Source organism: Cupressus sempervirens, chromosome 6, assembly GCF_028749045.1.
Source record: "Cupressus sempervirens isolate cs-2001-9-10 chromosome 6, ASM2874904v1, whole genome shotgun sequence".
In the NCBI taxonomy this organism is placed as follows: Eukaryota; Viridiplantae; Streptophyta; class Pinopsida; order Cupressales; family Cupressaceae; genus Cupressus; species Cupressus sempervirens.
The window spans coordinates 321,672,179-321,689,524 of NC_143123.1; the positions used below are offsets into that span (position 1 = coordinate 321,672,179).

At 33.8% G+C, this 17,346-nt stretch overlaps 1 protein-coding gene across 1 annotated transcript in view; it reads right to left on the minus strand.

Annotated features, from left to right (window-relative positions):
* The window catches only part of LOC149552477 (ARM repeat superfamily protein), a 224,926-nt gene extending 216,075 nt beyond the window's left edge, over positions 1-8,851 (minus strand). Inside the window, exons 1-2 of the mRNA XM_089788059.1 lie at positions 8,566-8,851; positions 6,027-6,202 (exon numbers count right to left, since the gene is read on the minus strand). Coding sequence (XP_089644185.1) covers positions 6,027-6,202; positions 8,566-8,701 — 312 coding nt within the window. The 5' untranslated portion in view covers positions 8,702-8,851. The remainder of the gene's footprint in view (positions 1-6,026; positions 6,203-8,565) is intronic.
* Positions 8,852-17,346: the final 8,495 nt, after the last annotated feature.

Genomic DNA, 17,346 nt, shown 5'->3' on the forward strand with positions numbered 1-17,346 from the left:
AACAACTGCTTGCAATTGTTTAAAGAAGATATCGAGATCCTATTAGAAAGTAAAGTCCACCAAGATAGCTATAGGAGAGTGAATCAGTTAATGCAATCAAAACAACTCTCAATATCTTTATTAATTCCAACACATGTAAACAGTAGATGCAAAACCATAGAAAGATAATCATGCACAATAACACCAGATATGTTAACTAAGGAAACCCTTGATCAGAGGGAAAACCACGGTGGGCATGATGCCCACAAGATGGTATACTAATATAAAAGTTCCTTACGAAAGAATAGACCATGTTAGGAGTCAATGAAATACAATCAATACATACGAGTCCCTGTTAGGAGACTTTGAATCCGTATTAGGAGTTGTGCCAACCCTGTTAGAAGTTGAAAAGAGGACAATTGAACCCACTTTCCAAATAGCCTCAGAAACAATCTTCACTAGACAATCTTCCAAATAGGCATATCCAAGATCTTTGAACTGACTAAATAGCAACTCAATTGCCAATACAGTTCCTTTGAAGCTCACAACGCATCAATCCTCATCAATCTCTGCTCTAATCAAAAGATATTTGCATTCAAGTTCACTCATACAATAACTATCCACACTGGATCTCTCTTTTAAGTTTGCATTACAAAAAAGTGATCTCACTAATGATTACAACCAAGGAAACAACCTTTCCTTTATACCAAATCCTAAAGCAAGTTATTGAGTCGGCCTTGGGGCTTTCCCAATTTACAATAATAATATAGGACATCCGTAAGATATTACAATACACGTTAGATTATGATTTTACACTTTTCAACAATACCAACAAACTGTCAACTCACAGTCTTCATAACTTTTCACACAACAATCATCTAATTATGCCCTCTTAACCAAGGCATCTCTGTCATGTCTTCAACTTCTATCTTGGTCTGCTTAAGCCAATTCCATCCCTGTGAGGAGATAGAATCAAAACATCAGCACCCACTTTCTAAAAAATTTATTTGAAAGCTACTTTTAGTAAATCCTTCATAACTCGAACCAGTCTTTATATTTCCATACGTGCTCATAGCTGTAGCATCTAGACATTGATAAACATATTCTCAAGTGCGCATAAGCTGATCTTCACTTCTCAAACCGTGCTTAACACTTCTTCCTTTGTAACTCTAATAGTCCTTACAGAATAACAAGCATGTTCACATCAATGACAAACACTGTCATGAATGCAACACATAAGCTCTAAATTATGTCTCTAGCAATGCTAACATACTCCCCCATAGGAATACCATCAGCATTCATACTAACAGATCTTACTTTTTTTTATTACAATTTTCTCGCTCTTCTCATTCATTGAGTCTATGCCATCATTGATCTCTCCAAGGCAAGGTCTATCCATGTCAGTATTTAGCATGTTCATAATAGACTCAGTGAACTTAATGAGATACTCCATACATTCCACCATGAATGATACATTATCCTTTGCTTTATTTTGGCTGTCCTCTCAGTGTTGTTTTGCCTCCATATAGACTATTATTGCTGATTACCATATTGCAAAGTGGCACTTTAACTTACACAAGTCATCTCAAGATAATTATGTTTGATGCAAAGCAAGTCTTAGAACAAAAAAAATACAACTATTAGAGAATACTTTAAAAAAAAATACACATTACACAATCACATTATGAAAATCAGAAATTATAAAATACTAATTTTATATTTTACTAACTTAGAGTTCAAGTTTACTTGAACTTCAGTAGCTCCAAATGTGAGAATATTCTAAATATCCCTTGAGTCCTGTAGTGGCTTGTGATGAACATCTAAATGGTCTCTTCATACACCTCTTTGATCCACTCAATTTACTTCCCAATCTTTTGAAGCATAAAATTGAGTGAAACGACCGCACAAGGTGTCCAAAAGGTATGTTGACATTGCTCTCCAACAAACAAACCAGCAGCTTTACAATTCCTTGCATTGTTCATGATGTCTTGGACAACGTTTCTAGTTCCCACTTGTTTAATGGCAAAGATGAGAATATCAACAACAAATTGCCCATCTTTTACTTGCTCCTCACAATCCACAGATTTCAAATATATTTCCCCTTTAGAGGACAACATCGTGACATTGATCAAGGGACAATTTCTTGCATCTTTCCACCCATCTAAAACAATGGATATTGTAATATCCCAACCAGATATTCTCCCCAATTTTTACCACAATAATTTTTAGAATATAAACAGATAAATTATGCAAAGGAAACCAGCAAATGCTCATAGAAATTACTCAAATGTTATTGCATTATAATATTCAGCAATAAAATAACAGTCCGGTGAACAAAATTGGAAGAACAAAAATGAACCTAGAATGTAACTGTAAACTCAATCGCAAATTCACCATAGCTGATGAATCAAGGCTACGTCCAATCCACCCAAGAAGAGCTTGAGGGTTTGCGTCCTCAGGTCCTAAAATAGAAGTTCTTCCTTAATTTCTCTAAGAAAAATCTCAAATCAAATCAATATCCAAGTATGTCCAAATGAGACCATCTCCCCTCCTTTTAATATCCATTGTCATGACTCTTTGGCTTCCCCTACCACGTCTCCTTGTTTCTTGCCATTTTGTTTCTTATTAATGCCCCTTTAATATTAAACTAACCCTTTTATTGATATGCATTAAACTCTCATTAGCTGAATTAAATATTGGATAAAGTTAACTTCAATTTTTCTAATGTCCCATAAAGGGCATTACAATCCTCCCGCCTTATGATTGCTCGTCCCCAACCAATCATGAATGCTATAATTGTCTCGAGATCCCACATAAATTTGTCAGAAGCTCTGCAGCCCAACTTGAAAACGGTGAGATAACATCCTCTCACATTGTGACAGAAGGAGTACAAGTGCAACTCATCTACCCATAGGATTTATGGATCCCATGTCAACCTGAAAATCACTTCTTCACCCATCTGTTGTACTACTCTAATTAAAATTGCTCCAAGCAAAAAACCGTATTGTAACTATCATAATCCTCAAAAAGTAAAGCACTCATCCTATCAACTCCTAATTCCCAAACTAATCCATTCATCCAATCCTAGGAGTAGCTATGCATCCTCCTACAACCTTCTTTGGAAATCACCCCATCATTGTAGTCCTATGACCAAGTGTCAACACTGGTGTGTACACCTAGGTCTCAAACCCTACAATCAGTCTTATCCCTGTCATGTAATTCGATGGGATCTTCCTCAACCACTTCAAGAAGTGGATTATCAAAATTCAATTCAACATCTATCTCAAAAAGTATATTATAATGCTTCATCTAATCAACATTATGCTAGCTGAAAGTATTATCATCATAGGAATAAATATTGTCAAGCCTATCCTCCATTGTTGCTATATAATTGGCTGATCCAAACGGCGCTTCATCAACTTGATCACAACCAAACTCTTCAGTCCACAGGAGGTGAACCAACGACACTAAAGCAATCGAGACAATGTTCAAAAGTCTTTAGATTTATTCTTCAATGAATTTATGATTGCCCACAACTACGGCAATAGAATTCGCTTAACTGCAAACATTTAAATTTGGCTTAAAACTCTCCCATATTCATTTCAGAATCTCAAAAACCTCTAATCATTATTTCCTTCAATGTTCTGAAAACTTCTATTTTTTTATTTTTTTGCACAAACTCCACAGCGTGGCAAAATTGATGCTTTGGTACTACTGTAATATCCCAGTGGGATATTCTCCCCAATTTCTACCACAATAATCTCCAAAATATAAACAGATAAATTATGCAATAAAGACCAGCAATATTAACCAATAAATGCTCATACAAATTACTCAAATGTTATTACATTATAATATTCAGCAATACAATAACAATCCAATTGTAAAAACAGTGGTAACAGTCAGATTAGATAACCAAAATGAACTTGAAATACAATTGTGAAATCAGTCGTGCATTCACCACAGTTGATGAATCAAAGCTACATACAATCCACCCAAGAACCTAAGGGTTTGTGTCCTTGGATCCTAAAATAGAGACAGGAGCTTCCTTAATTTCTCCAAGAGAAAACTCAAATCAAATCAATATCCAAGCATGTCCAAATGAGACCATCTTTCCTTTTAATATCCACTGCCATGACTCTTTAGCTTCCCTTATCCTATCTCCTTGTTTTCTTGCCATTTCGTCTCTTATTAATGCCCCTTTAATATTAAAGACGCCCTTTTATTATTCTGCATTAAGCTCTCATAAGCCAAATTAAATATTTCATAAATTTAAATTTAACTTCAATTTTTCTAATGTCCCAAAAAGGGGACGTTACAAACATCCACGTCTTAATCCATGAATCCCTCATGGACTTCAATACACCATCAATCCCCTTGACCTCTCTATCCAACAAGGTGGTTTGTACTCCCATAACTGAGGCCCTTATACCCTTATGGAGCTTCATTGGCACTTTTCAACATCTTCCAAAGTAAAAGAAAAAAATACTAAAAGGCAAGCCATTTGCATATAAGCATCTTGCCACATCAATGTCAGCAATTTCTCGACTCTCATTTTAAAATGCAGTATCCAATGGTCACTTTCACTTGTGTAACGGGTGGTTTAGTTTCAATATCAGGGCCACTTGAGGTAGCATAAAAGAGGTAATCTTATATTACAATATTTGTAGTGAAGGGTTGCATTCCCTTTGCTTTTCTTAATTTTATTGCCAATGATTGCATTTTGTCTACATGATTCTCTCTTTTCTATTGCATCATGTTGTGAAATATATCTTAATGACATTTCATTTGGTATAAGTGCATTTTTTCCACAGCATTTCATGACTCCTCTTTCAAAGATTCCACATAAATGGCCTACCACTCGATAATATGAACTATTCCTTTCTACATCATAACTCTAACATTTCCCACATAATGCACCACCTCCTAGAAGGCCTAGAAGTGATCTTACTATCAACATACTTCCACAAAGATGAATTATATGTTGTCCTATTCTTTGTTCAGTATTGCCTATAGAGGAAGAGGTAGATGTTATTTTACCTCCTTTCCTATGACAAGAAATATTATACATATTCAATATAAAAACAAGAGAATGAAAAGCATTGGTATATCTTATGGACAATGAAAGAGAAATCAAATAATTTAAAATTTAAACAAAGACAAAAGCAAATGGAAAAAGAACTTACCTTTTCCACCCATCGTAGCTTGCAAAGGTGTAAGAATGGCGGGCAAAGACTTGAAGAAGATCCACAAATCAATCTTCCAACTCTTTGCACAATCAAACTCTTGCTTTGCCAACTATTTGCTCTAGGTCAAGAGAAAATAACCTATTTGCACACCACAAATGAGAGTTAGAAATCAGTCAACATAAGTCTTTAGAATCCAATTTTAGGGTTGTGGATGTCAAAAAATTATTACATTTGCAAAAAAAAAACGTGGCCGCTGATTTTGACTGTTCGCAGGCCCAAGTTTGATGCCAATTCGATTGCGGTTTGAATTTTTCCCATGTTGTCCTCCCAGGTTCAAACTGCCTGTGGACAGGTTCAAACTAGCCCTGTGGACCAGACCCTTTCCGAACCCACAGGCAGATCAGACCAAGACCACAGACCAGTTTGTACTCTGGCTGGTCCGAGGGCCCAAACAAGCAAACTAAACATCCTAAATAAAGGCTTAAATGAATACACAATTCACAAAGCCAAACACACTAAAGAAAAAGTATTTACAAAAAAACTTGCACAGATGAAATCAATATTTGACAGCTTTGTTTTGCAACTCTGGTAAGAAAATAAAGCTATACAAACCTTATGAGCAATGGGTGGCCATAACTTGCAATGCTTCAATTTCAAATAAGGTAATCTTGCAAGACACAGTTCATTATATTACTGTGACGGTAATTATTTTATCTCTGCTAAAAGTGGAATCAAGATAAACATCTGGAAAACACCAATCAAGGGGATAACATGCAACTGCCTTCCAACAAAAGAATTCCTTAATTAGTTAAAGTGTAAGTTTGTTGCATAATACAATGAGGTTTGAACAGCACATACCACTTCAGCTAAATGCTTCACAACCTGTGCATCGGCATCAAGAAGCACTTGTACAAGCTGGTTTCTAAAATCAAGGCGCTCATTTAATTGTGCAGAGCCACCATCAGTCCAATGATTACGGACATAATTTTTAAGATATACGGCTGCAGCTGTCCGTTGTCCTGGATCCTGACCCACTATAGCAAAAGTATTCAAGCATTAAATACTGATTCCATTGTGATCAAATAATTCTAGAGTTGCTTAGGTATCTTCAAAACCAAACATCAAATTGTAAAATTGTAAACGTCATACAAATCAGCAAGTGCCTCAATAAGTCTGTAAGTGATCCATAGTACATTAAATAAAAAGACTGGGCAGATTTCCTTTTTGATTGATAAGATATTCCCCAGAAATTTAGGTAATTAGGAAATTATCAATAAGAAGAGCAACAGCAATGAATTATTTGCACAGCTAAGTAATTTCCCCTTCCAAAATTAAAAATATTTAAAATGCTGTTTCTTAAAGTTAAGATATGCCCTTCCAATACAATGTAATTCATCTCTGAATTTATATACAATACAGAAGACCCAAATATCATTTGCAATCTAGTACCAATATAAATCACAATTCTACAACAGTTCTATTGTTGCTAATAGGCAACACAGCTCTATAAATAGTTTGATTTTTAACTATCAGATGTATCATAAATGCAAGAACAGAAACCGTATGCAGTAACTTTCAAGTTAATCATTACAACAAGCATAGGAGTCCTTATCATAGATTTCGACATTGAAAGAATTGGATCTCGTAAAAAATCACATTGATATTACAAAAATCCAAACATATGTCATGCAACACAAAAAAGGAGTGACTAACAACTAGCATCAGACATAAGAAACGTGTCTTCCTTACAACTGTCAGGGACAAATCTACTATCTCTGTATCCCTGCATGGGACCAATTGGTTTGTTTCAAGTAGGGAATCTGGACTCCTTTAACTGCCCAGTTCAAGATGTTGCATTACATATGCAGATCTCTCAATAACCTTTCCTCGTTAGCCATCCAAGCCATCCTTTTAGTCAGAGGCATAGAATGGTTTGAGCCAGTTGGGTTCACTGATCATGGGAACAGAGTGCAGCAAGCACAGCAAGTAGCTTGGATCAGAGGTATAGAATGGTTTGAGCCAGTTGTGTCCACTGATAGTAATTTAAAAGTGAGATTCGGCAGGCTATAAGAGAAAGAAAAGCTCATATGGTAATTTCCTCTCTGCTCCACTTCTTTTCAGGAAACGATGAGGTCATATGTAATAGATAGGTTTATTCTATTTTAATCCAGCAGTTGCCTGGCCAGGGTTTCGGAGGGACATGTGACTTTTGTTCAAGTCGGCCAGGGCCAGGTGAGCTCAGTTATCATTGAAGTAAAGTTAAGCCTTTGATGATATGTGTTGATAAAGATGTTTTATAAAAATTTGCACAAATAACATATAAACAGTGCCCAAGGGATGAACGTAAGCAGTGGAGACTGCAGAGTTTCACCACCTAAGAAAATGGTAAGTTTGTAGAGGTTCTGAGACATGCTGAAATAGCTACGCGGGACAGAGCAGTAGCGACGAAGCATCTGGCAATATGCACCACGTTATATTATTACAGGTCTAAGCCCACACACCCGTGTTCTTTTCGAGTCCTGCCGTCAGGTTTACTGGTCAACCGGTTATGCTCCTAGAGTGAAATCAGTGGGTAGCAATGTCAATGTCATTCAAAGTGCCAAAATATGAGCAATTCACCTAATAGATGGACTGCTGGTAGAGTGCACTTCAGTGTTCAATACCAGATGCATGTAATAAATGATTTTCGAAGGATCGGAAAAATAGGTTTTTATAAATACCATATGGATTTCAGCAAGGCTGCTCTGCTACGAGCAGGTACCTATGAGGTCAAGTTCATCAATAACTTGCAACGGGCATCTAATGCACCAAGCAGGGGTGGTTAGATATGGGTCTAGGTGCTAACACGCGCAATTGTCAATAAACCACACCTCCTGGCATAATTAAAATGACTTTTGGCAGTAAATCGATCACTCAAAAAAATCAACAAGTTCATCGATAACTTGCAACGGGCATCTAATGCACCGAGCAGAGGAGCTTAGATCTGGGTCTAAGTGCTAAACGCGCAATTGTCAATAAGCCACACTTCCTGGCATAATTAAAATGACTTTTGGCAGTAAATCGATCACTGAAAAAAATCAACTACAGTATGACAAGGTGTGTCAAATGCAAACGTGATCAAAGAAAGAAATTGAAAAGAAAAATTGATTACCAACTTTCTTGCAAGCATGTCTTGTGCGGATTTATTCTCAAGTACTTCAGTGCCGAATCAAAATTCGACTCAGTAAATTATACCGAGGCGAATAGAAGGCGGGGAGTACAAAATTAGTAATGAACTTCCACTAAAAGATTATAAATCGATGATGTGAGTGGCCTTTTATTTAGAATCATTCTCTCTTTGTAACACTGTTCCAGCCATAGTAACATACACACATGAGGAACGCAAGATAATGAATACCTGCAGAGAGTGAAAGCAGAGACTTGGCAAAGCCGGGCGAGGCTTCGGCGGCTTGTAATTTGATGGTGGCAGAATGAAGCGCCGATGGATCCAGCGCAATGCTCTCGCTGAGCCATCGCCCCACCTCTATCTCCATTTGCAACGTTGAACAACTGCTACCGTGGCGTTAGGGTATTGCAGACGATCAAATGTATTTCCTGATGTCTCAATCTATTACAATGTGACATTCTATTGTTTCCCGCGCATTTGCTATTTGTTCGGCGCCAAGTTCCTCCCTCATCTCGTTAAATAGAATTTAGCGGAGAGGAGCCTGTACGTACCCTAACTTTGGGGTCCATGTGGATCACTTTAATCTTTTATTATTCTTTATTTGTTTGGTGTAGTTCGCAATCTAAAATCAAAATTTATGCGAGTCCTAATAAAAACAAGAGACCTAATGCGTCATAGTTCCTGCCTAATGCATAATGGTTGTAGAGGTGTAGATGAGTGAGAATCTAAATTAACATTATGAATGCATTAATTTTTGCATAAAAATGCACTTCTGATCTGATAGGATTGCTCATATTTTATAGTCAAAATAAAATCATGTTTATAGTAAAAAATAAAAATATATTATATTTTAATTAATGAAACTAAGAATTTAATTTTTATATTAAAACTCACATTTCTATAAGAAAAAATGAAATGTATTGAAATATAAAAATATTTTATAAGTAAAACTAATTGTTTAATTTTACTATTTAATATTTTGTATTTCTAAATTTTTCATAAAATTAAGTCATTTTTAATTATGAAATAATATTTATATAATTTAATATGTACATTTGTAAATAATAAATAGATGTAGTATATATAAATTTGATGTTGATGAATAAATATGATGTAATAAATAAAAAATAAAATATAACTATTTAATTTTAATACATAGTTTATAAAAACCTAATAATAATTTATATATCTTTTAAAATTGAATTATTTTTATTTTGTGGTTATTTCTTTAGTATGTTTTTTGATATAAAATATAATTATTAATTTAATATTAAAATATATATTTAAGTTTTAAATGTATTTAAACTAAATGAGAAATTTCTTAAATAAAAATATTTATAATAATAAATAATATAATTTAAAAATTGTAACACTTATCAATTATACATATTACAAACACTATTATAAAATATAATTAAAAAATAATATTGTTTAATTTATTTTTATAAAATTAAAATAATAGTAATAATTTAACTACTTTTATTTAAGAAAACAAAGTTTTAAAAAATAAGCATATGAACATATGATTAACCATTTCCAGTTGTTATATCAAATAGTCAAGAATAAACATCAATGTAAAACTAATAATAAATATATTTAAAATAAGAAACTAAAAATATTTAATAGATTGTGATAATTAACATTGAATAGACATGTTGTTATATCAAATAGTCAAGAATAAACATCAATGTAAAACTAATAATAAATATATTTAAAATAAGAAACTAAAAATATTTAATAGATTGTGATAATTAACATTGAATAGACATGTTGTGTGAGGTGGAAGATAAAATGATTGAAAAAATAAAATCTTATCAACTTGTCACAAATGTGGAAAAGATAAAATTATAATTAATACATTCATTAATGCAAGATGAAGTTGTTACAAAATATTTTTATTTTTGGTTGAAGAAAATTAATTTTTTCCCCCACCAAAAATAGTATGGACCAATAGAATGGATGAAAAATCTTATTTATAAAATACTGAAAAATTAGAAAAAGATACAAACATTTGATATTTCATATAATCTTTTAAATTCTTGGATTTGATTGGTTAGTGTTAATGTCATATTTGAATTGACATGATTGCATAAGTATTCCTACCTTGGCAAGAATTAATAAAATCACTCAGCTGTCTTCGAGACTATGTTTACATATTTGTTTATTAGTCCCTGCCTTTAATGTTTTAGTCTCTGCCTTATAAAGGCAGGAACTAATGTTTTCATTACACCCTGTCCTATTTAATTTTTTGGTCATCATATGTCATATTTTGAATCAGTAAAGGTTAGATTTAAAAAACAATTTCCAAATGATAAATGCTAATTTCCTATTGGTCTTTGTGCAATTTCCTGGGGGTTAATCAATTTATTGCGGACGGAAAAATAGAGGAAAAAACATTGGAAAATACAACGCAATAGGTATATTTACTATGGATGTGAAAATGCGGAGAAAATATGCAGAGGACATTAAATAGCATTAAATATTTCCGCATAACGAGCACCAACATATCTTCAAGCGTTATTGTAAGTTGGAAGTCACTGGTATCAATGGACCGAGAAACACGCAGGGTTTAAAATCTCTCTACATTTATTGTCTTACTCATGCTGATGTGATTGTTCAACTGTTTTAAAGCCCTATTTTTTTTAAATGTTTAAGAGGGCCAGTAAATTTAATTAAACTATAGTGTCAACATTTATGTCAATCATACATTGGGGAGCTTAGAGATTTGAAGGTTTTGTTAAAATATATGAATGAGATTTTAGCAATAAAATTGTTAAATTGTAGTTTATATACATGTTTAAGTAATATTTAGATGTTTTTATTTTAATAGCAATGTTTTTTTAGAAAGTGAGTTTAATAACTTACATGGATTGGAGGGAATTGCATAAATAATAGTAATATAATAAAAATTTATAAAAAATGAAATTCTTCAAATTTCTATTATTTGATTTATAGAATTTTTTTATGTTATCTTATCTTAATTAAGAATATTGATCAGTTTTTAGAAGGATAATTTAATGGAATTGGTAATTCATATATATTTAATATTTTAATTCATAGGCAATTATCTTAAGTTTTCTCTATGAAATTATTCATATAATTATTCTATGATATATAGTTCTCGCATTATTTTCTCCTTTATTTTCATTTTCTTTACTTTTAAAATGTAATATATTTTTCTAAAGCTAAATTAAAGCCTCCATATCTTTAGGCCGCCTTTATATATAACATATAATATATAATTTATAATTGATATATCGATATATTTGATATAAGATTCTATTGATTTATCTTGGGTCATAATAGATCTAACCTCTAATCTTGATTGCAAATTAAAAACTTAGTGAAAGATTTTTTTTAATATTTCATTTAAAAGAATTATAAATGTAGTTTTAAAGCTATTTATGCATTTTGTGTGAGTAATGATTTAAAGTTAAATTTATAGTTAGTTTATGAAATATGTGATAAATCTATTATAATAAATTAAATCTTTTTAAATAAAACTTGGGTACCTCATACAATTGTGCACTCATTTGAGATGCATTCTCAATCTTTCATACAAATTTTACATACATGTAAAGTGTTATTTTATATATATATATATATATATATATATATATATATATTTATATATATATATATATATATATATATATTTATATATATATATATATATATATATATATGTATATATATATATATATATATATATATATGTATATATATATATATATATACATATATATATATATATATATATATATGTATATATATGTATGTATATATATATATATATACATATATATATACATACATATATATACATATATATACATACATATATATACATACATATATATAATTTGGTACCTCAATTAAACCTCTAATTGTAAAATACTTTATGATATTGCTATCAAAATTTCAAAAAATAATTGTTTTCTCATCTTAAGCTAAAGGCAAGGACTCCAGCTCTCCAAGAGCTCTTGTTTATTATTATTATTATTTTATTATTTAATAATGCACTCATGTGGTAAGACATGACTGATTATTTTTTCATATTGGTCGTCTCCTTTATACTAATTTTATGTATTTGTATAGCTTAAACAATATATTGAATATTAATAAAAAATAAATAAAAATTTGGTTCGTTATAGCTAATTTTATATATTTGTTTAATAATTGTAAAATTTGTCATCTCAAAAAAATCTTAGTAGTCAATAATAGACAATTCAATTCTTTTTAATTAAGAAGTCCTTATATCTTGTGATCATATTTCTATTCTATTTTTTGTCCTTATAATCTTTTTTCTATTTATTTATCTTATAAAGTCACACATATCCAACTTATCCCTTTATTCTTACAATTTTATTAATCCTAAAGATATTAAAAGGTAAAGGAAGGGAATGTTTTATGTACAAGGCAAGTCATCCACCAATTCTTAGAGGGAATTGATTTACAAAAGTTATAAGCATGAAGAGAATATAAGTGCATATTTATTTTTCTTATTCTAAAGTTTTTGAAAGAACAAGGCAAGGATTTTTATTGCCAGGGAAGGCCACCAATCTTAAAGGGATTGAATTGAATTACAAAAGTAAAGGAGTCCTTATATCTTGTGATCATATTTTTTCTATTTATTTATCTTACAAAGTCACACATATCCAACTTATCCCTTTATTCTTACAATTTTATTAATCCTAAAGATATTAAAAGGTAAAGGAAGGGAATGTTTTATGTACAAGGCAAGTCATCCACCAATTCTTAGAGGGAATTGATTTACAAAAGTTATAAGCATGAAGAGAATATAAGTGCATGTTTATTTTTCTTATTCTAAAGTTTTTGAAAGAATAAGGCAAGGATTTTAATTGCCAAGGAAGGCCACCAATCTTAAAGGGATTGAATTGAATTACATAGATATATGTATGTAGAATAAAAATTGAACATTTTAATTTATTTCAATTTATTTTTAATTAAATTGGGTTGATATCTTAGATGTGTGATTCTAGCATTGATCATTTTGACACACTCACTAATTTAAAATGATACGCTTGGTTATTATACATCTTTTTGTTCAAATATTATCTAACCTAATTTATTGATCCTAGAAAATATAGTGATTGTAATTTTTTCTCCTATAAACTTTTTTTGTTGAGTTATGTCTTCCTTTTCCAAAAATCTAACTCTAACATTTTAAGCTTAACAGTCTTGAGATTTAAATTCATGAAATTTTCATAGTCAATGTTGAATCAAATTGCATTACTTTTGAATTAGATAGTGTGGTTTTTATCACCATCATTTTAGATTAAATTTTATGAAGTGTCATTAGAAAAAATGAAAAAGTAGGAGAAGAGAATGGAGAAAATAATTATGAGACCAAGCCAAAAAAGAGATATATAACTAAAGGTCTAAGAGAAAAGGCTTGGAAACCTAAAAAAGAAGGGCTATGGAATAGATGATTATTAGACCAAGCCAAATAAGAGGTATATAACTAAAGGTCTAAGAGAAAAGGCTTGGAAACCTTTAAAAAAGGGCTAGGCATGAGGTAAGGAAAAATAGGAATTGGATAGAATGGAAGAAGGGAGGGATAAAAATGAAAAATAAAGAAGGGGTGGGGGAGGGAAGATAAATAACACAAAAAAATAAGATAAAGGAGGGATTTAACTTGGATGTTTTTATTGTGCTCTATAATCTTCATTTATTGTAGTATTTTGCATTAAATGGGTTCTTTATTTATGGTAAAAGGAGAGGTTATAAGAAACCCTAAATTAGTAGAGGTAGCATCAAAAACTTTCAAGGATGTGTTAGAGAACTTGCAAGTAATCTCAAATGGAGTGAGGTTCTACGAACAACCCATAGAATCCAACCAGGCAACAAAGGTAAGACAGAGGTAAGGAGTCCTCTACAATTTATCTTATTCTTAAACCTAATTTATGTGTGGCTCTTGTAATTGATGCAAAAAAAAACAAGTTAAAAAATAGTGTAGTTATCCTTGAAGTCCAAGATATTTATAAGCTTCCATCGAATGGCGACTCTTTAGTTTGGGGAGATTCTTCAGGGGGCCTTTACTCTGTGGCCTCTGGTTATCTATCCCTTGTGAGTAAAGAGGAGAAACCTATATGGGCCAAAGCCTGGATCCCTGGGCTTACGCCTAAGATAAACATTTTATTTTGGCTCCTCTTGCAAGATAAAATCCTCACCCAGGATAATTTAGCCAAGAGAGGCCAAATCTTACCTAATAGATGTTACCTCTATAAGCAAGATCTGGAAATGGTTAATCATATGTTCATCCACTGCCCCTTCTCCTCCAAGGTGTAGAGCCATCTGACTACTAACCTGGACTTCAACTGGTTCCCTCCAGCTTACATCTAGGATTTCTTTAATCAGTGGAGAAGCCACCACCAAGGATTGAAATCTTAGTTATTGAGCTCCTAGATCCTCCCACACTTTTGTTGGGGAACTTGGAAGGAGAGCAACAACAGGATATTCAGAGATAGAGAAGCTCCTGAGGTTATAATAGCTGAGAAAATCGAAAGCCTTATTACAGAGAACTATGCCATAACCAGAGAAGGAGACATAAAGGTTGGAGGGAATAGTAAAGCTAGGAAAGAAGACAGGAGGCTATTTGGTCTTTTCCCCCTGAGAACTGGCATAAAGCCAATTTCGATGGGGTGGCCAAGGGGAATCCAGGTCTAGCTGGATGCGGAGGTATCATAAGAAACAGTTCAGGAGGTGGTATTGCTGCTATTTCTTCCCCTATTGGCCACCAAACCAATCATCTAGTTGAAGACAGTGCTGCTAGGTTCACTGTTAAGTTGGCCCTAGCCTTAGGGATTGAGTAGTTGTGGCTTGAAGGTGACTCCTTAAATATAATAAATTGCATTTTAGGAGTCACTAAACCCTCCTGAACCATCGAAAGCATCATTAAGGACCTAAAATTAGGCTTAAGGAAATTTAAAAACTTCTACGTCAACCACGTTTATCGTGAAGCAAACACGGTCACTGACTGGTTCGCCAACAAAGCAGTTGCTAGCAACTTGGTGATGACATGGGGAAGCAACAATAATTTTTCGATGGCGGCAATTGAGCTAATCTGAAAGGAGCAAATCCATAGCACCAACATAATGTTTTTTTAATGATGATAGGATTTGCAAAATCGTACTTCAAAAAAGGAATTATTTGGAGTTATGTGGAACCCCCTCTGCTCCATAATCACGTGTATGAAAGAAACGAGCTGAAGGAAGCCATAAATAAACCTATAAACACACGAAATATTATTTTCGCTCTCAGCGCCTTTTGCTACTCTGAACTCGGCAATGCTGCTAGTGGTTTAGGGTTAGTTGAGCTGAAAACTGCAATGGTGGGAGAAAGGATCAGAAGAGAGCCATGGGGTGAAGCGGAGAGATGGAAAGAGAAGAGGAAGGTCTGGAGAAAGCTCCAAAAGGGTGGTATAACTAGATTCATGGAGAAGCTTCATGGATTTGATGCGGGGGTTACTAAAGCTATGGTTGATTCCTAGCAAAATGGCAGGGTCAAAATTGATGGTGTTTCCCACCAAATCACTGAGGGTCTTATTGCGGAGGTGACTGGCTTTTCTCAAGATGGCTTGAACTTCTACAGGGACAAGAAGATGTGTGCCAATGCTATCAACGACTTTGTCAAGGATGATAAGGAGAAAAGCAAACTGGTCAAGATTGACACCTACTACGACATTGATTCCATCAAAAAGTTTTGGAGGTATGTTCTCAGGATTATCATTGAACATGTCACTCTTGACCCCAAGTTTGATAGAATCAGGACTCATCGTTTTGTTTTGTTAAATCATTTTAGACACAAAGTGAAAATTTCTTTTCCTTTTTACATTCTCACCTCCATGGCCAAGAATATAGAGGGGTTTAAGAAATGCCCTGTCAAAAATCCTGCCCTCCATGAGGGTCTCTTGCTTCTGATTTATGAGTTCTTAAAAACTCATACTAGAGGTAAAACCATTGGGGATTCAGGTAGTGCCTCAGAGGACATTGCCAATTCTAATTCAGGGGATGAGCTTGTAGTGAAATCAGAGAAAATTGACACGCCAAGCAAAGCTATCCCTGTTACCCGTGATCCCCGCATCCCTAGCAGGAAGAGCCCCAAATGTCTTCCCCCTATCCCCCCCTCTCCTCATCCTAAGGAAGTGAAAGAGGCCAGTGTTGATGATGTGGAGTCTAATACGGAGTCTGAGGAGGAGGATTTGGAGACGGGGAAGGAAAGTGAGATGGAAGAAGATAAGGTGAGAGAAAATGACAAGGAGGTGGTGACCCCTATGGACCCTAAGGTTAACCCCAAGAAAAGAAAAGTGGACCAAGCCCTGCCCCAGGAACATCCCAGCGACCATGTTGATGTGCCCCACCCCGCCCAATTCGCCTCAAGAGGTTCCCGTTTCACCCCTAGAGGAGATGATTGAAATCATGGTTGAAAAAGGGGGGGAGGTAATAAAAAGAACAAGAGGAGGGCTTGGAGGAACTTCTATTGGGACAGGGTTAGTTTGGGTATTGTTAGAGAACTTGCTAAAATCTAGGTGCTGGAGGACCTTGACAGAAGTACCCATCTCGACGAGCTCATTGACCCAGCTCTTTTGGTTATCTCTGACAATGTGTGTGAAACTGGCTTTAACTTCTTGAACAATGCAGAAAATAGTCTGATTGACAACTTTTGTTCCATCAAGTGGCTTTTTCAGGAAATTGAGGCTCTGAAGGACAGGAGCAACCAGCCCAACAAATAGCTGACAAGGACTAGGAAGCCAGAGGAAGTAATGACTAGGTGGGTAGCCAGGAGAAAGACAGAGGTCAGGTCTCCAGAGACCATTAGGATGACAGACTCACCCAGCTTGAGCAGAAGGTCCAAAGGCTGGATTATGTCCACTAGATAATCACCAAACAGATAGTGGACACCCTTTACACCTTGAATGAGAATATTGTCAATTCGGGGGACTATCTGAATACAACTGGCCTTGAAAGGGATGCAGAGCAGAACACAGAG